The 25,140-nt window shown below is 41.8% G+C and overlaps 1 protein-coding gene across 3 annotated transcripts in view; it reads left to right on the top strand.

Moving 5' to 3' along the window:
- grm7 (glutamate metabotropic receptor 7) overlaps nt 1-25,140 on the top strand; it is a 402,008-nt gene that overhangs the window by 306,205 nt on the left and 70,663 nt on the right. For 2 of the 3 annotated variants that reach the window (XM_071336890.1, XM_071336891.1), the window contains exons 8-9: nt 12,342-12,544; nt 13,457-14,189. The exons of the other annotated variant lie outside the window; for it this stretch is intronic. In XM_071336890.1, the coding sequence (XP_071192991.1) occupies nt 12,342-12,544; nt 13,457-14,189 (936 nt within the window). The remainder of the gene's footprint in view (nt 1-12,341; nt 12,545-13,456; nt 14,190-25,140) is intronic. 3 annotated transcript variants of the gene reach the window in all.

The raw sequence follows: 25,140 nt of genomic DNA, 5'->3' as shown, positions 1-25,140 counted from the left end.
AGAGGGAGAGAGAGAGAGAGTGATGAGAGAGAGAGAGAGAGTGATAGAGAAGGAGAGGGAGAGAGAGAGAGAGAGAGAAGGAGAGGGAGAGAGAGAGATAGGGAGGGAGGTGAGAGAGAGAGTGATGAGAGAGAGAGAGAGAGTGATAGAGAAGGAGAGGGAGAGAGAGAGAGAGAGATAGAGAAGGAGAGGGAGAGAGAGAGATAGGGAGGGAGGTGAGAGAGAGAGTGATGAGAGAGAGAGAGAGTGATAGAGAAGGAGAGGGAGAGAGAGTGATAGAGAAGGAGAGGGAGAGAGAGTGATAGAGAAGGAGAGGGAGAGAGAGTGATAGAGAAGGAGAGGGAGAGAGAGAGAGTGATAGAGAAGGAGAGGGAGAGAGAGAGAGTGATAGAGAAGGAGAGGGAGAGAGAGAGAGTGATAGAGAAGGAGAGGGAGAGAGAGAGAGTGATAGAGAAGGAGAGGGAGAGAGAGAGAGTGATAGAGAAGGAGAGGGAGAGAGAGAGAGTGATAGAGAAGGAGAGGGAGAGAGAGAGAGTGATAGAGAAGGAGAGGGAGAGAGAGAGAGTGATAGAGAAGGAGAGGGAGAGAGAGAGAGTGATAGAGAAGGAGAGGGAGAGAGAGAGATAGGGAGGGAGGTGAGAGAGAGAGTGATGAGAGAGAGAGAGAGTGATAGAGAAGGAGAGGGAGAGAGAGAGATAGGGAGGGAGGTGAGAGAGAGAGTGATGAGAGAGAGAGAGAGTGATAGGGAGAGAGAGAGAGAGAGAGATAGGGAGGGAGGTGAGAGAGAGAGTGATGAGAGAGAGAGAGAGTGATAGGGAGAGAGAGAGAGAGAGATGAGAGAGTGATGAGAGTGATGAGAGAGAGAGTGATAGAGAAGGAGAGGGAGAGAGAGAGAGAGTGATAGAGAAGGAGGGGGAGAGAGAGGAGAGGGAGAGGGAGAGAGAGAGAGAGTGATGAGAGAGAGAGAGAGCAAAGGACTGGCTGAGAGTGATAGAGTGTGTAGGCTGTAGGCAGAATGACAGCAGAGAGAGAGCAGAGGACTGGCTGAGAGTGATAGAGTGTGTAGGCTGGAGGCATATTGACAGCAGAGAGAGAGCAGAGGACTGGCTGAGAGTGATAAGAGTTTGTAGGCTGGAGGCAGAATGACAGCAGAGAGAGAGCAGAGGACTGGCTGAGAGTGATAAGAGTGTGTAGGCTGGAGGCAGAATGACAGCAGAGAGAGAGCAGAGGACTGGCTGAGAGTGATAAGAGTGTGTAGGCTGGAGGCAGAATGACAGCAGAGAGAGAGCAGAGGACTGGCTGAGAGTGATAGAGTGTGTAGGCTGGAGGCAGAATGACAGCAGAGAGAGAGCAGAGGATTGGCTGAGAGTGATAGAGTGTGTAGGCTGGAGGCATATTGACAGCAGATTAATGTTTTCCTCTCCTATCCTTCCCACTGGTTGAATCAACGTTGTTTCCACGTCATTTAAATGGCGCTAAACCAACGTTGAATGCACGTTGAATTGACGTCTCCACCCAGTGTTTTGCCTCTTCCTGTATCAACTGGAATATTCCATTCCACTTTTCCTTAACTCCAGCTTCACTGGATTGTGGCTCTCTGTGTTGGTCAATATATAGCAAATGATGTGGAAAGCATATTGTAATCATAAAACAACAGCCATCTGGCAGTATATTCTAAAGACCCACATGTAGGCTACAGTAAAACTCTTTTAGTAGATTATTTACCCAAACAGACGTTTACTGGTTGTTAACTTGTTGTTCACTTGTTTTTTCTTCAAGTATGATACCGATGGTTTTAAACCGGCTTCTCATCTGACACCTCAGATTAACTAGGTACAGTAGATAGTGAATATTGATCTGCCTTATCCCTGAACGTGTTGGAAATGTCAGCAAATCTATATCTGTAGGGTAAGTAATGACTGACCTTAGATCAGATTTCCCTGGTCCCATTACTGACCGCATATCAGATATCCTTTGTCCCTTACTGACTGTAGATCAGGTATCCCTGATCCCATTACTGACCGCAGATCAGATATCCCTGATCCCATTATTTACCTTAGATCAGATATCCCTGATCCCATTATTTACCTTAGATCAGATATCCCTGGTCCCATTACTGACCTTAGATCAGATTTACCTGGTCCCATTACTGACCGCATATCAGATATCCTTTGTCCCTTACTGACTGTAGAGCAGATATCCCTGGTCCCATTACTGACCATAGATCAGATATCCCTGGTCCCATTACTGCAGTTTGAGAATTGAGGACTATAAGGTTATATCTGCAGTTTTGTCAAAAGTTTTTGACATAGTCTTGACCTGTTCAATGTTCTCTACCTACAGTATATTGTACTGTAAATACCCAAACTCATGTTTGTAAGTTCAAAATAATACTTGATAATAATTGATGAAACCATTCAAACCAATGAGGGTTAGGAACTTTAAACCCAATGATCATATTTCTGCAGATAAAACCCGTCTCTATTTATCATTCACTCCTACAGCAGTGGTCCTAACTGAGACATTGGCAGATGTGGAGCATGTCAATCACCTTTAACAGAAATAGATTATCTGTGTGTGTGTGTGTGTTTTTTATGTGTGTTTGTAAGTGTGTGTGTGTGTATGTGTAAGTGTGTGTACGTGTGTGTGTGTGCGTTTATATCAGAACAGTGGCATTTCCAAGACTCATGATAGGTGTGTTTGTGTGTGTGTGTGTGTGTGCGTGCGTGCGTTAGTGACACCCCGGCGGTTATATCTGCTGGGCGGACGGGTTTAAGTTCATGAAATATTGTGTGGATGAACGACGGACGAGTTGAGCAAAGAGAAAACAATGCTTTAAAATCCATTCATGTCTAATTCTTGTGCAATTTATACAGTATATATACAAAGGCTACTTCATTATTTGTATCTACCATTAGTACGTAGCCTAAGCCTAGCTATAGGGCCTAAGTGCAGAGTGCCAAATACACGCCAACTGCCAAATGCTTTTTAGGAACCTGGGAAGAAAAAGGTAACATCAATCCATTAAGGTATAAAGGACAATGTTGGACTTTAATTCAATTAGAGCCAAAAAAAAGTGAAATGGAGAATTGAAAATAAAGAATTGGGAGGTGCAGGGAGGGTCAGAACAGTCTAATGTTTGAGAAAGAGATGGGAGGTGCAGGGAGGGTCAGAACAGCCTAATGTTTGAGAAAGAGATGGGAGGTGCAGGGAGGGTCAGAACAGTCTAATGTTTGAGGAAGAGTTGGGAGGTGCAGGGAGGGTCAGAACAGTCTAATGTTTGAGGAAGAGTTGGGAGGTGCAGGGAGGGTCAGAACAGTCTAATGTTTGAGGAAGAGTTGGGAGGTGCAGGGAGGGTCAGAACAGTCTAATGTTTGAGGAAGAGTTGCTGAAGTTGTAAGAGAGGTTCCATCTTCTGACAATAACAGGCTCCTGAACAGCTTCTATCCCCATAAGACTGCTAAATAGTTAACAAAATGGCTATCTAAGTTGACCCTTGTATTTTATTTATAATTTTGCACTGTCTCCATTCACACTCACAGGACTGGTAACACCAGTGGCGATCGGTGCCATGTATGATGAGGGAGGAAAAGTTTTTGTTTTTCATGAGCATGGCCTTATTTTTATTACAGCATATTGGATGACTGTCATTCATATTCCATTCAACAAGCCCAATGTAACATTGAACGGTTTAGGCTACAACCTAGGCTATTGAATGAATGTTTACAACATAGGTGCACAGGTCGAAAGAACAATTCTAGTAGTCAAAGTGACAGACAGTGACAGCCAGCCTCTAGCTGATCTGGGGTGTAAATATTAGTCCAGCAGTTGCAAACGAGAGTTTCTATTGGACAAATACAGGTATGTTTATCCCCATTTCGTTCTGTTTGCTTCCGTTTAAGAAATGTCTTCCAACAGAATCGAATGAATACACCGTTGATCACACACAAACACAGTTCACTTTCATAGCAGCCTCATACAAACGGCATGATCATGTTCTTCTCGCATCTATGCTCACCTCCTCTCACCTTTTCCGTTCGCTTGTGGACTTCAGTGCACAACACATCAGCTGTCTCTGACTAGGTGAAAACATTTTTTTCAAGCAAAACCTTCATATCATAACCGCTAACTGCTACACACAGCCTTCATCGTTGTCACCATATTAGCTAACGTCATCGTCAACACAGCTACTAGAAGTAATGCATTAGTAAACCTGCTACAATCACTCAGTACAGTGTACAGTCAGCAAGTAGTTTAGCAGTTAAACTGGTGGGCCCCGTGGCAATAAATTAATTAAAACCAAAAGCTTACCTTGACTTGGAAGAGTTCCAGTGTTGGATAGCCATAGCCAGCTAGCTACATAGCATCCCACTCTCTTTGAGCCATGTGTTTGTGTAGGATAAACTACAAATAAGTAAGTGAAAGTGAAAAGAATACTACAAAATCTCTCTCTCTCTCTCTTGCTTAACCTTAATTTTTGAAGAAATTAATGAGTTGTCTTTCTCTTTGAGTCAACTAACCACATGTTATGCACTGCAGTGCTAGCTAACTGTAGCCTATGCTTTCAGTACTAGATTCATTCTCTGATCCTATGATTGGGTGGACAACATGTCAGTTCATGCTGCAAGAGCTCTGATAGGTTGGAGGACGTTCTCCTGATGTTGTCATAATTACTGTGTAAGTCTATGGAAGGGGGTGAGAACCATGAGCCTCCTAGGTTTTGTATTTAAGTCAATGTACCCTGAGGAGGAAGTAAGCTAGCTGTCCTCCTGCTACACCATGGTGCTACCCTACAGAGTGCTGTTGAGGCTACTGTAGATCTTCATTGCAAAACAGTGTGTTTTAATCAATGATTTGGTGACATGTGGATATATTTACTATAGTTTTATCTAAAACAAATAATTGATTATTAACTTTTTTAATGTTTCACTTTCTACATTTTTCTGAAACTCACAGAGGAGGATGGTCCCTCCCCCTCCTCCTCTGAGGATCCTCCACTGCTACACACTCTCTGACACACACACACACACACACACACACACACACACACACACACACACACACACACACACACACACACACACACACACACACACACACACACACAAACACGCACACACATGTATAGTGACTCTACACACTGTTTACACTGCTCCTGCTCTGTTTATCATATATCCTAATACCTAGTCACCTTACCCCTATACATATCTACCTCTATCACTCCAGTATCCCTGCACATTGTTAATATGGAACTGACCCTGTATATAGTATGATTACCCCTATACATATCTACCTCCATCACTCCAGTATCCCTGTACATTGTAAATATGGTATTGGAACTGACCCTGCATATAGTACGCTCACTTCTCATGTTATTTCTTATTTTTTTCTCTTCTGTTTTGGTTCTTATGTTATTTTTGGTACGTTGATATTGATTACTGCAATGTTCTTATGTTATTTTTGGTACGTTGATATTGATTACTGCAATGTTGGATATAGAGCTTGCAAGAAAGGTAGCTCACTGTACTTGTGAACATGATTTTAAATCAAATTTGACAGTCACTTTTTTATTTAACCCTTATTTTGCCAGGTAAGTTGACTGAGAACACATTCCCATTAACAGCAACGACCTGGGGAATAGTTACAGGGGAGAGGAGGGGGGATGAATGAGACAATTGGAAGCTGTGGATGATTAGGTGACCGTCATGGTGTGAAGGACAGATTGAGAATTTAGCCAGGACACTGGGCTTAACACCCCTACTCTTACGATAAGTGCCATTTGATCTTCAGCAAAGACCGGGAGAAAATGCAAACAATTATTTTAAAATGACATCAGTTTGACCGGTTTTCAGGAAATTAAAAGCTGTTAAAACAAACCAACATGCTTTTTGATAAGATTTCTGTTCGAATTAGATGCATATTTTATGTGGTTGAAATAGGAAAGGAAAGGAAAAGAAAGAGGGGCTACCTAGTCAATTGTACCACTGAATGCCTTCAAATACTATTAGCTATTAATACTATTAGTCAGCACCTTTACAGACGGCCCCTAACTGTAGTTGAAATACTATCAGCTTTTATGATACTGATAAAGATAGCACCTTTACAGACGGCCCCTAACTGTGGTTGAAATACTATCAGCTTTTATGATACTGATAAAGATAGCAACTTTACAGACGGCCCATAACCGCACATTCATTTCTTGCAGTAAATTTATAGACCAAATGTACATTTTGACTCGGGAACTGATTTCATTCTTTCAGCATCTTGAGGAAAGCAGAGATGTTAGAAGAAAGAGAAGCATTCAAAGATTTCTTTTTGGGGGGCAGCAGGTAGCCTAGCGGCTAGAGCGTTGGGCCAGCAACCAACAGGTTGCTAGATCAAATCCCAGAGCTGACAAGGTACAAATCTGTCGTTCTGCCCCTGAACAAGGCAGTTAACCCACTGTTCCAAGGCCGTCATTGTAAATAAGAATATGTTCTTAACCGACTTGCCTAGTTAAATAAAGGATAAATAAAGGGTTTATTTAGTCTTTTAGGGCAACAAGTAATGACAGAAGAGAAGCTGCATGTACTGTATCTAATTATAGATGAACAAAATAGCCTACCAATATGTCAGAAACCAGAAGCAAAAACAAAGGCGTATGTAAAAAGGCCTGTCAAAAAATAGTTCTGTCATCTCTGACTGTACATTACATTTTCTATATTTGCGGGTTAGGGTCATTTGCAGGTCTCAGATTTTCACTTTACACATAAATGGGTTGTTAGCAACTGACCCGCGCAGCGTGCGTGTGTTCAAAACCTGTGTACTTTTATATTAGAACAATGGAAGAATGGTGCCGGAGGAGATGGCTGTCATTTTACGAGCTCCAAACCAATTGTGCTATTGTGTGTGTTTTTGTTGCGGTATTTGTAACTTATTTTGTACATAATGTTTCTGTGTCTTATGACCGAAAAGAGCTTCTCGATATCAGGACAGCGATTACTCACCCCGTACTGGATGAAGATTTTTTATTTAAGGAGTCGGACTCGAAGAGTGTCAACAACATAGTGTGTCAACATAGAGAGTGTCAACATAGAGAGTGTCAACATAGAGAGTGACATCATAGAGAGTGTCAACATAGAGAGTGACATCATAGAGAGTGTCAACATAGAGAATGTCAACATAGAGAGTGTCAACATAGAGAGTGTCAACATAGAGTGTCAACATAATAGAGAGTGTCAACATAGAGAGTGACATCATAGAGAGTGTCAACATAGAGAGTGTCAACATAGAGAGTGTCAACATAGAGAGTGTCAACATAGAGACTGTCAACATAGAGACTGTCAACATAGAGAGTGTCATCATCGAGAGTGTCATCATCGAGAGTGTCATCATCGAGAGTGTCATCATCGAGTGTGTCATCATCGAGAGTGTCACCATAGAGAGTGTCACCATAGAGAGTGTCACCATAGAGAGTGTCATCATCGAGAGTGTCATCATCGAGTGTGTCATCATCGAGTGTGTCATCATCGAGAGTGTCACCATAGAGAGCGTCACCATAGAGAGTGTCACCATAGAGAGTGTCACCATAGAGAGTGTCACCACAGAGAGTGGTCCCTCACCTTAGAGGGATTTTCTATTTGCTCTCCCCTTTCAGAAAAGTCCACTGTAGATGACTCATAGGAGTCCTCTGAACCTTCGAGGAGAGATCCAGCTTCGAGTCGACACTATTCTACATATATCTCCTCATTTTTAAAGATGTCAGAATGTAGGACAGACAGCCACAGAGTCCTGAACCTGAGTCTCTAAACCCCAGCATGCCTCCAAAATGGCACCCCAGTCACTATATAGGGCGGCACTTTCGACCAGGGCACTTTATTTTTTTTATTTTTTTTATTTAACCTTTATTTAACCAGGTAGGCAAATTGAGAACACGTTCTCATTTACAATTGCGACCTGGCCAAGATAAAGCAAAGCAGTTCGACACATACAACAACACATAGTTACACATGGAGTAAAACAAACATATAGTCAATGATACAGTGAAAAAAAAATAATAAGTCTATATACAATGTGAGCAAGTGAGGTGAGATAAGGGAGGTGAAGGCAAACAAATATATGTATAAATAAATAAAAATATAAAAAGGCCATGGTGGCGAAGTAAATACAACACAGCAAGTAAAATAAAAACTAAAAACACTGGAATGGTTGGTTTGCAGTGGAAGAAAGCGCAAAGTAGAGACAGAAATAATGGGGTGCAAAGGAGCAAAATAAATAAATAAATACAGTAGGTAAAGAGGTAGTTGTTTGGGCTAAATTATAGATGGGCTATGTACAGGTGCAGTAATCTATGAGCTGCTCTGACAGCTGGTGCTTAAAGCTAGTGAGGGAGATAAGTGTTTCCAGTTTCAGAGATTTTTGTAGTTCGTTCCAGTCCACTTAATTAAGGCTCTGGTCAAACATAGTGCACTGCACGTATAGGGAATAGGTTGCTATTTGGGATGCAGAACCGTTTAAAAATATTCCAGACGATTTAAAAAATATATTTAAAAAAAGGTGAACAAAGGAGCTCTAATAATGTCTTCATACTTATTCATTGTGATTAAACTATCGACATCTTGCTCAGGTCTAACTCTCAGAGGTGACATCACTTCAAAAAGGTGTTGAATAATTAAAAATGTAGTAGCGTAGCACCCTTTCATCCGGTTCAATTTCATACAGTGTTCCATGTTAATGATTGATTTAGTGACGGACTTTCCCTCCTGGTTAAAAATAATACTAAATTAAATCCATCCATTGACCACCTCGAAGTATGACTGTTTCACACACTAGCTACAACAGTGGAATGTGTCGAAATACAGGTCTAACTCTCAGAGGTGACATCACTTCAAAAAGGTGTTGAATAATTAAAAATGTAGTAGCGTAGCACCCTTTCATCCGGTTCAATTTCATACAGTGTTCCATGTTAATGATTGATTTAGTGACGGACTTTCCCTCCTGGTTAAAAATAATACTAAATTAAATCCATCCATTGACCACCTCGAAGTATGACTGTTTCACACACTAGCTACAACAGTGGAATGTGTCGAAATACACTAGCGATCTCAGCACTCAGAACTAAATCGCCTGCGACCGAGTCTTGTCATACGAGTTGATGTTAAGGTTATCTCTTGTGGACAGATGTTATCAGTAAATGGTAGTGACAGCTGTCAACAGACTGTGGGACGTGACAACTAAAGAGGAACTTAGTTCTTGTACGCTGATATTACGTCACTGATCATTTGGACAAATCACAAGCATCTTTCGAGGGGATATTTGGTACATAGACTTGTCCGAAACTGTCTGGAAGTTTCCTTTTAGAGGTGGAGACTTGGCTAGCCTGATACTGTCTGGAAGTTTCCTTTTAGAGGTGAAGACTTGGCTAGCCTGATACTGTCTGGAAGTTTCCTTATAGAGGTGGAGACTTGGCTAGTCTGATACTGTCTGGAAGTTTCCTTTTAGAGGTGGAGACTTGGCTAGCCTGATACTGTCTGGAAGTTTCCTTTTAGAGGTGGAGACTTGGCTAGCCTGATACTGTCTGGAAGTTTCCTTTTAGAGGTGGAGACTTGGCTAGTCTGATACTGTCTGGAAGTTTCCTTTTAGAGGTGGAGACTTGGCTAGCCTGATACTGTCTGGAAGTTTCCTTTTAGAGGTGGAGACTTGGCTAGTCTGATACTGTCTGGAAGTTTCCTTTTAGAGGTGAAGACTTGGCTAGCCTGATACTGTCTGGAAGTTTCCTTTTTGAAGAGTGGAAACTTTGCTAGTCTGAAAATGGCTGAACGTTTCCTTTAGAGGTGAAGACTTGGCTAATCTTGTTAGTTCATTTTCTAACACGTCTCCCCCCGGAACTTAATCGAGAATCTGAAGCAATTTCATTCAATTTCAGGTGTCCGAGATTAATCTTAAGGCTATCACGAGAGACTTAACACTAGTAAAGCTGTTTAGAGTTTTCCAATCTTCTATAACATAGTAAGTATCTGATTTTCAATGCAAAACAGGGCACTTGCAATCACCTGCATATGGAGGTGATTTGACAATATGGAGAGATGTGCTGTTGAGATCTATGTTAGATTGTCTGATGTTCCCACCAATGTTGATGGTTTATGTTCTGAGCTCCTCTCCATAATGAGCGTGGCATGAAGGAGGTGGAGCCGGTCGGATGGAGAGAGTTAGTGGGAAGAATGTAGGGATGAATGGATGGAGGGTGGGACGTGATATAAGAATGAGAGAGAGAGACAGAGAGAGAGAGGTGACAGAAAGGGAGAGAGAGAGAGAGGTGAGAGAGAGAGAGAGAGAGAGAGAGAGAGAGAGAGAGAGAGAGAGAGAGAGAGGTGACAGAAAAGGAGAGAGAGAGAGAGAGATAGAGAGAGAGAGAGAGAGAGAGAGGTGACAGAAAGGGAGAGAGAGAGAGAGAGAGAGAGAGAGAGAGAGAGAGAGGAAGAACTGTGGAGAACGGAGGAAAATAAGTCTGTTTTTTTCTTTATCTGCATGAGGATGGCTTTCAGTCGGTAGATTAGGTTATTCTGAGTTTGTCTTTTGTTGTGGTGCTGGAATCCCTGACCTTGTCCCGTCAGCCATCATAGGGACGTTTGAAGGTTTTTTTCATTCCCCTAGTCCCCAGATGACAGTCAGTCAGCCAGACTCCAGGTAACAATCAGCCAGACCCCAGGTGACAGTCAGTCAGCCAGACTCCAGGTAACAATCAGCCAGACCCCAGGTGACAGTCAGTCAGCCAGACTCCAGGTAACAATCAGCCAGACCCCAGGTGACAGTCAGTCAGCCAGACTCCAGGTAACAATCAGCCAGACCCCAGGTGACTATCAGTCAGACAGTTTCCACAGTGGTGACAGTCCAAGCTGGAGAGGGACAGTTATCTGTGGGTTTGTTATTGAAAATACTAGTCGTGAGTGTTTTTTAAAACACAGGAGTCGTGAGTCATGCTTTACTAGAAGAAAATCTGTCTGTCCACGGATATGTCTAGGCCCTAGTTAACTTTAACTGTTAAAGTCTAACACGCCAGTAGGGATTGTCAAGCATTTGCCTGCACTCAGTACTTAGCACCTCTGAACAGAGTCGGCAGTCGATCTCTTTTGTGTTCAAACAGAAAAGACCTCGGAAGTCGTTAGCCACTCAGCCTTGTTAAAATACTTCAAACCAGAACTGTACAAAGTTTAGTAGATGCTATAGCGGGTGCAGCGAAATGCTTATGTTACTTGCTCCTAACGATGCAGTAAAATGTCAAACAATTAAAATGTAAGGAATACAAAAATACAACAAAAAAATTACAAGAAATTAAGAATGGCGGAATGAATCTGATGAACATCCAATAGATCCGGGACGGATGTTTTTGTTGGTTTTCATCACCACTTTCTGCGTGTAATTAAAATATGAGGACATAGCACTTAATAATAACTTTTATGCTGCTTGATATCAGTCTTTAAAAGTAGCTTCCATTACCATGTCCATTGGCTATTGAAGCCACCAACTTAAAAATATCCCCAAGGCAATCGTGAATATTTACAGAAAAATTGTACATTAAGACAGGAAAATGTATTTATTTGTAAAGTGTTTGTGAAGTGTTTATTTGGAAAGTATTTGCAGTTAGCCAGTTAGGTAAAACTCTATGCATCAAGTTACAGTGACAATGTCACGTTCCTGACCTGTTTTCTGTTGTTTTGTATGTGTGTGATGGTCAGGGCGTGAGTTTTGGGTGGGCAGTCTATGTTTGCTGTTTCTATGTTGGTTTTGGGTTGCCTGGTATGGCTCTTAATTAGAGGCAGGTGTTTTGCGTTTTCCTCTAATTGAGAGTCATATTAAGGTAGGTTGTTCTCACTGTTTGTTTGTGGGTGATTGTCGCTGTGTCTGTGTTTGTTGCACCACACGGTACTGTCTCGTCTCGGTCGTTCCTGTTCATGTGTTCTTCGTTTCATGTAAGTTCGTAGTTTAGGTCTGTCTAGTTCGTTTTGTTATTTTGTATATTTAGTCAAGTGTATTTCGTGTCTGTCTTCGTCTTACAATAAAGTCATTATGTATTCATCACCCGCTGCGCCTTGGTCTACTCACTCACCGAAAGAGAGTCGTTACAGACAATGTAGTCTTCATTTTGAGTAACAAACAAAACAAAACAAAACAAAACTATAACATACCCTCCATATGTGTTTAACTGTGTTCCAGATGAAGGCAATGCAGTGGGCTAACAGAGAGACATAGATACACTTGTTCTGTTTGTTAACAACTCCTTTTCATTGTTTTACTCCTGTGTTTGTATGTGTCTTGTATGTTGTAACGAGGAACATGCCATCTCCCTCCGTCGTGTGTTCCAGATTGAGGACATGCAGTGGCCTAACGGACAGACAGAGATTCCCAGCTCTGTGTGTAGTCTGCCCTGCAGGACAGGAGAGAGGAAGAAGGCAGTGAAAGGCATGCCGTGTTGCTGGCACTGTGAGCCCTGTGATGGCTACCAGTATCAATATGATGCAACATCCTGCAAGCTGTGCTCCTACAACATGAGGCCCAACCCCAACAGGTGACAGTCAGGAACACTATAAAAAAAATAAGTCCAGGGTTGCAAAATTCCTGAAACTTTCCCAACATTTCCAGGTTTTTGGGATTTCTGGAAAACGCGGGATTATTGTAAACTCATCAGGAATTTTTGCAACCCTAAATAAGTCTGTAACATGTTTGTGTCTTCCTTGATAGTACGATGTTTTACAGTGCAGTACAGCAATGCTTTTCTTCTTGTCGTCTGTATATGTTTTTTTGTTGAGAATTGTCAAATAAACTTACTTAAAGGAGACGTTTTACTCAAAATCCAGAAACTCCCATACAGCTGAGTTTTCCCTTGTCACATATGTGTCCCTGTAGCGCTGTACTGAAACCGCTGTCATGCTGGGTGCCTCATCTGTTGCTAGTGAATTCATGGTTCAGAAATCTGCAAAGTGTGGACAAATTAGTTGTTTAAAAAAAATCAAAAGTACTGAAACTATCGGGTTTGAGTCAGGACATGTGTACACATGCTCAGTTGTTACCCATCTCACCTGCTGTGGCAGTCGGCTACATAAAATAATGACATAACATTTTCGCAAATGTTTTAGGTGTAAAAGTACACATTTCCTGACTCAAAACTGATAGTACTTTTGATAAAAATCGCTCATTACACCATACGCTTTTCAGTAAAACAACAGATTTGTCCACGCTTCGTGGATTTCTGAATTCTAAATTCACTGGCAACGTAGCAGAGTGAGGCATGCATCCAGCAACGTCACGAGTCACGCCACCTGTTGTTGCAGCTGATTAAGTACAGCACTACAAGGAGAGAAGAGCGGGAGAGGGCAAACTCCACTGAACTAGTTTCAATGTATAGAATCACTTGGGAGTTTCTGGATGTTGGGTAAACTTCACCTTTAATCAATCAATGAATTAATTATCTAATCAACAGGACTGCATGCCAGCCCATCCCCATCGTGAAGCTGGAGTGGCACTCCCCCTGGGCAGTGATACCTGTCTTCCTCGCCATGCTGGGCATCATCGCCACCATCTTCGTCATGGCAACCTTTGTCCGCTACAATGACACACCCATCGTGCGCGCATCGGGCCGCGAGCTGAGCTACGTCCTTCTCACCGGGATCTTCCTCTGTTACATCATCACCTTCCTCATGATTGCCAAGCCTGATGTCGCCGTCTGTTCATTCCGACGGATCTTCCTAGGTCTCGGTATGTGTATTAGCTATGCGGCACTCCTCACCAAGACAAACCGTATCTACCGCATCTTCGAAGAGGGTAAGAAGTCGGTGACAGCACCCAGGCTGATCAGCCCGACCTCCCAGCTGGCTATAACCACTTGCCTGATCGCCATTCAGCTCCTGGGGGTGTTTATCTGGTTCGGGGTGGACCCCCCCAACACCATCATCGACTACGACGAACAGAAAACCGTCAACCCCGACCAAGCCAGAGGAGTATTGAAATGTGACATCACCGACCTGCAGATTATATGCTCGTTGGGTTATAGCATCCTACTCATGGTCACGTGTACAGTGTACGCCATCAAGACGCGGGGCGTCCCGGAGAGCTTTAACGAGGCTAAACCCATTGGATTCACCATGTATACCACCTGTATAGTCTGGCTAGCTTTCATACCTATCTTCTTTGGGACAGCGCAGTCCGCAGAAAAGGTAAGGGGGATTTTGGTGCTGTTTCTTGTTATATTTCATCATCGTTGTCGTAATCATCATTGTTCGGCTGGCCAGTCGGCTACAAGCATTTCTCCAGTAGCTATGGTTCCAGCCACTTGTCTACATCCCACATCATCATGTTGTATCACATTACGTTATATCAAGTGGACTCCATCACTCCCTTTGGCTTGGGCTCCCGAGTGGCGCAGCAGTCTAAGGCTAAGTGCTAGAGGTGTCACTACAGACACCCAGGAAATGGAAAAATACTACTCCTGAGGATACCCAAATAGATTGTGCATGTATGTAGGTGACAGATCCTGGTAAGCTGACTGTGTGATTACGTTTTACAAACCAATGACAGTGTAATCAGAGTTTAATTGCTGAGAGAAACCGTATTTAAAAAAATAAATACAATAGATACCCCTAACTATTGTAATTAGCATGTCCCTAATGACTTGGTGTACAAATGCCTAAAGTGCTACAAGAAATAGGTGTTAGACATTTACCCTGATGAGCAACAAAAAAAAAGAAAACTAAAATGATTTTGCCTTTACAAATACTACCGGCAAAACAACAAGATTTGCAGTGGAGCTGAAGGAGGGCCCGAGTCTAGTGAAATGCATTGTGTAGTACAGTAGGTAAAATAGATGTCTCTGGGTTGGTGTAGCTATTACCTGTGTGTCCCTGGAGCCGAGGACTAAAGGTGCGTCCCAAATGGAACCCTGTTCCCTATATAGTGCCCTGTGAGTCCTGGTCTAAAGTAGTGCACTATGAAGGGAATAAGGTGCCAGAGTCTAATTGACCCTGGTCTAAAGTAGTGCATTTTAAAAAGGGAATAGGGTGCCAGAGTCCAATTGATCCTGGTCTAAAGTAGTGCACTATAAAGGGAATAGGGTGCCAGAGTCCAATTGACCCTGGTCTAAAGTAGTGCACTATAAAGGGAATAGGGTGCCAGAGTCCAATTGACCCTGGTCTAAAGTAGTGCACTATAAAGGGAATAGGGTGCCATTTGGGAGCGGTGGATTAAAGAGGATATAGAGCCCTGGGGAGAGACGAGAGATGAAGTCTCATTAGGACGGCAGTCTCATCTGTACAGGGGAGATACGCGGTGTGTGTGTGTGTGTGTGTGTGCTACTCTGTGCTGTGTGAAGGCCTGACGTCATCAAGCACAGCCAGGCAGAGCTCAGGCAGCAGGCAGGCACCCCAGCCCCGGCAGACTGGAATTGTAACACCCAGACCTTTACTGCTTGTCATTACTTACCTGTCTGAGGCTGGGTGGAATACTGATGAGGGCCAGGACAATAAGGCTGCTTCACACTGGTATTCAGCTGGAGGGTCTGAAGAAAGGTGTGCTTCTGGATATTGGGTAGACTTCTGTAAGAGCACACACACACTCACACATGCATGTACATGCACACACTCAAACATACACACACACGCACACACACTCACACATACACACATACACACATACACACACGCATTCACACACACACACATATACGTACACACATGCGCACTCACACACACACACACACACACACACACACACACACACAGACACACACACACACACACTCACACTCACACTCACACTCATACACACTCATACACATTTCCCTGAGCTCATCTTTTAAATTCAGACTTAATCTGATGATTGATAATAATTGCATAGATTATAGACATTATTCTCCAAAATGAGAGCTTTGAAGAGTGTTATTGAAACCGGCAATGGCTCAGATGTAGTTAATTTACTTTAATAGGATCCCCATTAGCTTTCGCACATTTAACAGCTAGGGCTGTGGCGGTCACCAAATTTTGTCAGACGGTGATTGTCGAGCAAATAACTGTCTGTCTCACTGTAATTTACCGTTAATTAACATGAACATATTTAGCATCTCCTGGCTTCCACACAAAGCCTACAAGCCACTGATGCAGACCTTAGGAACATCTACATTTTAAAAAGTCTAATAAATCCTTGTAATATAGTCTACACCGTCACAGTAAATCCATTATTTATTTTAGACAGGTCTAAAGAAATATGATATGAAGAAAATGTAGTCTATTTCAGAAGAACAGAATAGCATACTCTGAGTTGTCCTTATGTTACCACCTGATTTGGCTATAACATATGGCTGTGGGTTACACTAGTTCATTTAGCAGACAAGATTTGCTTAGAAGTACATACGTGGCATTATTTTGTATTATTTTATAGTATGAAGAATAGAATTGAACAAAGCTGAATAAAAAGTATTTTCTCCAACCGATTTAAAAGAGTTCTCACATGCGGCCGTTCTGTGTTGAACGGTTAACAAATATATAAGTCCTCCTATAATACGCTTCATGTAGAGTTATTAATGTAACTTTAGTTGTTATACAGACGTCGGGCTCTGTGTTTTGATGTTTAATACATTGTAAGGCTGAATGATACGACTCTAATGATGATTTGAAAAAAGTTGCTTGAAAGGCATGAGCTCTGCTTTGTGTTTTGTGCAGGCTGTACACACTACATCAGTCACTCATTCACAATTTAACAAGCACTTCATAATGTTTCGAATTTCCCAGAGGAATCCCCCTTTGTGTGGCCATAAAGCACCCTAAAAAGATCCATGCCTTTTGCAGCCAGTGGCCGCTGTGCCCTTGGCCCGGAGTGCTGTGTCGTGTCCTTCTCCCATGAGTTCCACCCAAATCCGAAGCCTCTCTCACTCCCATGGCTCTCTGTCACATGATCGGGTCTTTCTCACAGGCTACAAGTGAAGACAGACACCTCGGGGATTCAGCTGTGCACTTCCTTATCCAATCCCGAGGTGCATATGGAAGATATTGGAAGAACTGTCCACATTTAATTTTCTTCAGCCAACAAGATGAGTAGCATTAACGAACACTCTACTATCCCTCATAGTATAGTTGACCTAATTTGTGCGAGAAAATAAATATTCCAAACATAGTCAGGGACAGTTGTGGGATGCGATAGATCCCAAATTAATACAACCACTAGCATCAACAAAAAACAATTTTATACGCAATGTGGCTAAAGTAACGGATCAGAACGTTTAGCTTAAAATGTTGATAAACTCTTAGCAATGCGCGCATAGGCTATTAACGCAAATGTTCCATTAGCAGGAAAACACCATTATCAAAAGTGACCACAAATGTGATTATGCTTGTAATGCTTTTATTATAAAGGTGCATTTTTATGGAGAAAATGATCTTCCCCAAAACTTGAAACTCACCTGCTGCTTATGTATGCCAGTTAGGCTCTACACCCCTTGTAAAGTGGATTAATGTGCTTGATTTTAGAAGTTATTTGGCCACTTTAGTTGTAATAGGAACCTTATCAAAGAAGTATAGGCCTATGGCTTTGGCTACATGAGGTGATGATTTGAAAAAAAAAAAGAAATCATCAAAAAATGCATTGTTTCTTGCCTTATGCTGAGCATTTTTAACAAGTGATAATATCTCATTCATACGTGATAGGCTAGTATTCTCACCCATCAGACTATTCTTGATTTAATCTTGTCTTTAAATTTTTTTTTAATTTAATTTAATTTTAAAAATTATTTATTAAATATTCAAAACATATAATATACTTGCAGTGAAACCGCTCAATAACTAAGTCATCCAACAGATTCCCATTCAGAGCGACACACAGAAGCATCCAGAGTCAATGCACCTGCTCAAGGGCATGTTGACCGATCGACCACCAGGCCAAAAAACGTGAACCCGATCCCTCCATAATCCCCCCCACAGTTCCCCAATAGCTGTCCCTCCACCATTCGAGACCCCTCACACAGTCCCCCCCCCCCCCCCGTAGGAAGAAAAATAAATAAATAATGCAATTAATTCCATTCACAACCAAGAGAATGAACTAAAGAGAAGAAAGGAAAAGACAGAAGAAAACAGCAACCAACAATCCCAATTTTTTTTTATACAAAATAATACATTTAAAACAAAGGACATCAAGGACAACTAACATCATAACAGCAATGCCAACTGTATATGTTTGTGTGCATGTCTGGCACTATTACATGTATGTGTGTGTTCTTGTATGTGTTTATTTGAATGAGAGTGTGTGTACATGCATGTGTACAAAAACACCTGCACGGCATCAGCCTCAGGCAAACCGGCATGAGTTGTAAAAACACTGCCACTTAGTGACATTCAAATGTACTTTTTATTATGTTTTATTTTGACTTTTCTTTACTTTTTCTTTTTTACTTTTAAATCTTGTCTTTACACACTAGTCAAAAGTTTGGTCACATGTACTCATTCCAGGGTTTTTATAAATGTTTTACTATTTTCTACATTGTTGAATAATAGTGAAGACATCAAAACTATGAAATAACACATATGGAATCATGTAGTAACCAAAAAAGTGTTAAAATAATGAAAAATATATATATTTGAGATTCTTCAAAGTAGCCACCCTTTGCTTTTTATGACAGCTTTGCACACTCAGTGGCAGAGCATTCCATGATGACATGGCTCTATACATACCAAATCAGTTTTTGGTTTGAGTACAATGTTGAAACCCATAGTGGCATGTCTGTTTGAAGTGTTTGCAAATAGATTATGCAAGTGGTTAGGTAATTTCAACACACACATGTTTCTTAAAAAGACAGGAAGAGAAGTAGACAATTTCTCCTCAACCGTCAACCAGGAAAGACTGTCATACATGTTGTTGATGTTGGTTGTGTGTGTGCAGTTAAGGGCAAGGCGTGCTGCTCTGTTAAGGGCAAGGCGTGATGCTCTGTTAAGGGCAAGGCGTGCTGCTCTGTTAAGGGCAAGGCGTGCTGCTCTGTTAAGGGCAAGGCGTGCTGCTCTGTTAAGGGCAAGGCGTGCTGCTCTGTTAAGGACAAGGCGTGATGCTCTGTTAAGGGCAAGGCGTGCTGCTCTGTTAAGGGCAAGGCGTGATGCTCTGTTAAGGGCAAGGCGTGCTGCTCTGTTAAGGGCAAGGCGTGCTGCTCTGTTAAGGGCAAGGCGTGCTGCTCTGTTAAGGGCAAGGCGTGCTGCTCTGTTAAGGGCAAGGCGTGCTGCTCTGTTAAGGGCAAGGCGTGATGCTCTGTTAAGGGCAAGGCGTGATGCTCTGTTAAGGGCAAGGCGTGATGCTCTGTTAAGGGCAAGGCGTGCTGCTCTGTTAAGGGCAAGGCGTGCTGCTCTGTTAAGGGCAAGGCGTGCTGCTCTGTTAAGGGCAAGGCGTGCTGCTCTGTTTTGAGACAACTGCAGCTTTGCTAGGTCTTTCTTTACTGCACCTGACCATATTACCTGACAGTAATCAAGATGGGACAAGACCAGAGCCTGGACAACTTGTACAGTTGATGTTTGTTTCAAAAATACAGAACATATTTTTGTTAACAGACATACCCCTCCCCATCTTAACAACAACTTTGTCAATATGACTTGATAACTGACCATTCAATGTTACTCCTATGAGTTCAGCTTCTTCTATGGTCACACCCTTTATACACAGACCCAAACCTGGAGTTAAGAGAATGCTTTGAACCAAATACAATGCTTTTGGTTTTAGATTATTATTTAAGACCAGTTTCTTGTTAATTACTCGTACTACACTGACTGTCACTCCTTACTAAGAGTCTCAGTGAGCTCACTGGCTGTAGGTGCTGATGTGTAGAGTGTGCAATCATCAGCGTAGATAGTTTCCTGTAAAGACAAGTGTCAAATCGTTTGTTAAAATAGAGAAGAGTAACGGCCCAAGGCAACTGCCCTGAGGGACACCGCACTGTACATGTCTGGTGTTAGAGAAGCTTCCATTGAAGAACTCTCTCTGGGTTCTATTGAATAAATAACTCTCCAACCATGTGATGGTAAGTGATGTAAAACCATAACACATGTGTTTGTTCAATAACAAATTAACATCAAAGGCTGCATTCAAATCTACCAATACAGTTCCAACTATCATTTTATTATCCATGTATTTTAGCCAATCATCAGTCATCTGTGTCAGTGCAGTACAAGTTGAGTGCCCTTCCCTATATGTGTGCTGAACAATGTACAAGTAATACATTTCCCTTTCATGTTTTTAATAAATTAAAATGTAAAAACGCATACAATAAGCCTGCTTTCTATGATGTTCTATAACCAGATGTCTTATAAAGACATAGCTTTCACAGTGTAGTTATGTGTTGCCATCTAAAATGTTATGCTTTATCTATCTATCTATCTATCTATCTATCTATCTATCTATCTATCTATCTATCTATCTATCTATCTATCTATCTATCTATCTATCTATCTATCTATCTCTCTCACTCTCTCCGTCTCTGCCTCTCTGTCTCTCTCTCTCTCTCTCTCTCTCTCTCTCTCTCGCTCTCTCTCTCTCTCTCTCTCTCTCTCTCGCTCTCTCGCTCTCTCGCTCTCTCTCGCTCTCTCGCTCTCTCGCTCTCTCTCTCTCGCTCTCTCTCTCTCTCTCTCTCTCTCTCTCTCTCTGTGTCTCTCTCTCTCTCTCTCTCTCTCTCTCTCTCTCTCTCTCTCTCTGTGTCTCTCTGTGTCTCTCTCTCTCTGTGTCTCTCTCTCTCTCTGTGTCTCTCTGTCTCAGGGGCTGTATTGGCATGGGAAACATGTGTTAACATTGCCAAAGCAAGTGAGGTAGATAATATACAAAAGTTAAATGAACAATAAAAATTAACAGTAAACATTACACATACAGAAGTTTCAAAACAATAAAGACATTACAAATGTCATATTATATATATACAGTGTTGTAACAATGTACAAATGGTTAAAGCACACAAGTTAAAATAAATAAACATAGATATGGGTTGTATTTACAATGGTGTTTGTTCTTCACTGGTTGCCCTTTTCTTGTGGCAACAGGTCACAAATCTTGCTGCTGTGATGGCACACTGTGGAATTTCACCCAGTAGATATGGGAGTTTATCAAAATTGGATTTGTTTTCGAATTCTTTGTGGATCTGTGTAATCTGAGGGAAATATGTCTCTCTAATATGGTCATACATTGGGCAGGAGGTTAGGAAGTGCAGCTCAGTTTCCACCTCATTTTGTGGGCAGTGAGCACATAGCCTGTCTTCTCTTGAGAGCCATGTCTGCCTACGGCGGCCTTTCTCAATAGCAAGGCTATGCTCACTGAGTCTGTACATAGTCAAAGCTTTCCTTAAGTTTGGGTCAGTCACAGTGGTCAGGTATTCTGCCACTGTGTACTCTCTGTTTAGGGCCAAATAGCATTCTAGTTTGCTCTGTTTTTTTGTTAATTCTTTCCAATGTGTCAAGTAATTATCTTTTTGTTTTCTCATGATTTGGTTGGGTCTAATTGTGCTGTTGTCCTGGGGCTCTGTGGGGTGTGTTTGTGTTTGTGTTTTTGAACAGAGCCCCAGGACCAGCTTGCTTAGGGGACTCTTCTCCAGGTTCATCTCTCTGTAGGTGATGGCTTTGTTATGGAAGGTTTGGGAATCGCTTCCGTTTAGGTGGTTGTAGAATTTAACGGCTCTTTTCTGGATTTTGATAATTAGTGGGTATCGGCCTAATTCTGCTCTGCATGCATTATTTGGTGTTCTACGTTGTACACAGAGGATATTTTTGCAGAATTCTGCATGCAGAGTCTCAATTTGGTGTTTGTCCCATTTTGTGAAGTCTTGGTTGGTGAGCGGACCCCAGACCTCACAACCATAAAGGGCAATGGGCTCTATGACTGATTCAAGTATTTTTAGCCAGATCCTAATTGGTATGTTGAAATTTATGTTCCTTTTGATGGCATAGAATGCCCTTCTTGCCTTGTCTCAGATCGTTCACAGCTTTGTGGAAGTTACCTGTGGCACTGATGTTTAGGCCGAGGTATGTATAGTTTTTTGTGTGCTCTAGGACAACGGTGTCTAGATGGAATTTGTGGTCCTGGCGACTGGACCTTTTTTGGAACACCATTATTTTGGTCTTACTGAGATTTACTGTCAGGGCCCAGGTCTGGCAGAATCTGTGCAGAAGATCTAGGTGCTGCTGTAGGCCCTCCTTGGTTGGTGACAGAAGCACCAGATCATCAGCAAACAGTAGACATTTGACTTCGGATTCTAGTAGGGTGAGGCCGGGTGCTGCAGACTGTTCTAGTGCCCGCGCCAATTCGTTGATATATATGTTGAAGAGGGTGGGGCTTAAGCTGCATCCCTGTCTCACCCCACGACCCTGTGTGAAGAAATCTGTGTGTTTTTTGCCAATTTTAACCGCACACTTGTTGTTTGTGTACATGGACTTTATAATGTCGTATGTTTTACCCCCAACACCACTTTCCATCAATTTGTACAGCAGACCCTCATGCCAAATTGAGTCGAAGGCTTTTTTGAAATCAACAAAGCATGAGAAGACTTTGCCTTTGTTTTGGTTTGTTTGGTTGTCAATTAGCCAATTTGACATTTGCTCAGTACATTGTTTTCATTGAGGAAATGTACGAGTCTGCTGTTAATGATAATGCAGAGTATTTTCCCAAGGTTACTGTTGACGCATATTCCACGGTAGTTATTGGGGTCAAATTTGTCTCCACTTTTGTGGATTGGGGTGATCAGTCCTTGGTTCCAAATATTGGGGAAGATGCCAGAGCTAAGGACGATGTTAAAAAGTTTTAGTATAGCCAATTGGAATTTGTTGTCTGTATATTTGATAATTTCATTAAGGATACCATCAACACCACAGGCTTTTTTGGGTTGGAGGGTTTTTATTTTGTCCTGTAACTCATTCAAGGTAATTGGAGAATCCAGTGGGTTCTGGTAGTCTTTAATAGTTGATTCTAGGATTTGTATTTGATCATGTATATGTTTTTGCTCTTTATTCTTTGTTATAGAGCCAAAAAGATTGGAGAAGTGGTTTACCCATACATCTCCATTTTGGATAGATAATTCTTCGTGTTGTTGTTTGTTTAGTGTTTTCCAATTTTCCCAGAATTGGTTAGAGTCTATGGATTCTTCAATTACATTGAGCTGATTTCTGACGTGCTGTTCCTTCTTTTTCCGTAGTGTATTTCTGTATTGTTTTAGTGATTCACCATAGTGAAGGCGTAGACTCAGATTTTCTGGGTCTCTATGTTTTTGGTTGGACAGGTTTCTCAATTTCTTTCTTAGATTTTTGCATTCTTCATCAAACCATTTGTCATTGTTGTTCATTTTCTTCGGTTTTCTATTTGAGATTTTTAGATTTGATAGGGAAACTGAGAGATCTCTGTCTCTCTCTCTCTCTCTCTGTCTCTCTGTCTCTGTCTCTCTCTCCCTGTATCTGTCTCTCTGTCTCTCTGTCTCTGTCTCTCTCTCTCTGTCTCTCTCTTTCTCTCTTTCTCTCTGTCTCTCTCTGTCTCTCTCTCTTACTGAGCCCCTCACCTCCTTGTTGAATGTTCTATGACAACCAGCAACCACGGAATGAGAATTATCTCTCCATGAGATACAAAGGCAGATGGAATGAGAATTATCTCTCCATGAGATACAAAGGCAGATGGAATGAGAATTATCTCTCCATGAGATACAAAGGCAGATGGAATGAGAACAGAACAACAATAGATTCTAGAACACTGAAGCGGTGGGGGATCAAATGCATCATTTACAATCCAATTCCAAAGGACATCTGGTTCTTAATCAATGACAGATCTTGTACAAAGGGGATTAGATGTTGTGTTCAAAGAATGATTGAATTCTGAATGATGGTTATGAATATGAAATGAATGGAATGATAGGTTTGTATTTTCACCTTTGGAATGATTGTTATGAATAGGAAATTAATGGTGAGATTACTTTTCACCTTTTCTCTTAGACCCATATTGAAAGGAGGATATTAATTGTTTGCTCGCTCTGGGGACTCTGTTCACCATTAGCTAGTGTTTCAATGTATAGCCCACGGAACAATATCCATTATGATCCATCCTCTTTGTTGGTCCGGGAGAAATAAACTATGAGTGTGTTTGTAGATGTTGCTGTGCTGAATATCTATCGGGTGGCACATAATTGATGAGAACGTTGAGAACAAGAGTAGTTAAACCTCTCTGTAGTTAAACCTCTCTGTAGTTAAACCTCTCTGCAGTTAAACCTCTCTGTAGTTAAACCTCTCTGCAGTTAAACCTCTCTGCAGTTAGACCTCTGTAGTTAAACCTCTCTGTAGTTAAACCTCTCTGTAGTTAAACCTCTCTGTTGTTAAACCTCTCTGTAGTTAAACCTCTCTGTTGTTAAACCTCTCTGTAGTTAAACCTCTCTGTAGTTAAACCTCTCTGTAGTTAAACCTCTCTGCAGTTAAACCTCTCTGCAGTTAGACCAAGTGCACGTCTTCACTCTCACACTGACAAAGCAACTTGTCTACCTATGTCTGCCGAGCCAATAGACCAGAGGGGTTTTGGCTCTATATAGCAGCTAATCAAACTCTGACTTCTGCTGGGATGGTTAGTCTCTGAGCTCTGTCAAGATTGTTAGCTACTGCACAAATAGGAATAACATGTTCCTTTTGGAATATACGATCATTGTGTCTCGATCTATACTCTGCTAATTTATTGCTACTTTCAACGCGATCCTACTTTATTGCTAGGAGGCTTGCAATAAGGCACAAGTTACTGACTTGTAAATATGGCTATTGTATATTTCTGAATTTAAATGGTAAGTTTTGTAATAAAGTTGGATGTAAATATGTACTCTGACTGATGGGAGGAGGGTAAAGTCATGAGCTGCAGCCTGACCATGAGGCCATGTTATTTACCTAGACCATGAGGCCATGTTATTTACCTAGACCATCAGACCATGCTATTTACCTAGACCATCAGGCCATGTTATTTACCAAGACCATCAGGCCATGTTATTTACCTAGACCATCAGACCATGTTGTTTACCTAGACCATCAGACCATGTTCTTTACCTAGACCATTAGGCCATGTTCTTTACCTAGACCATCAGGCCATGTTATTTACCTAGACCATCAGGCCATGTTATTTACCTAGACCATCAGACCATGCTATTTACCT

The sequence above is a fragment of the Salvelinus alpinus genome, chromosome 12 (assembly GCF_045679555.1).
Source record: "Salvelinus alpinus chromosome 12, SLU_Salpinus.1, whole genome shotgun sequence".
NCBI lineage: Eukaryota > Metazoa > Chordata > Actinopteri > Salmoniformes > Salmonidae > Salvelinus > Salvelinus alpinus.
The sequence above is the reverse complement of the archived record's forward strand: the minus strand, read 5'-3'. Positions and strand labels throughout refer to the sequence as shown.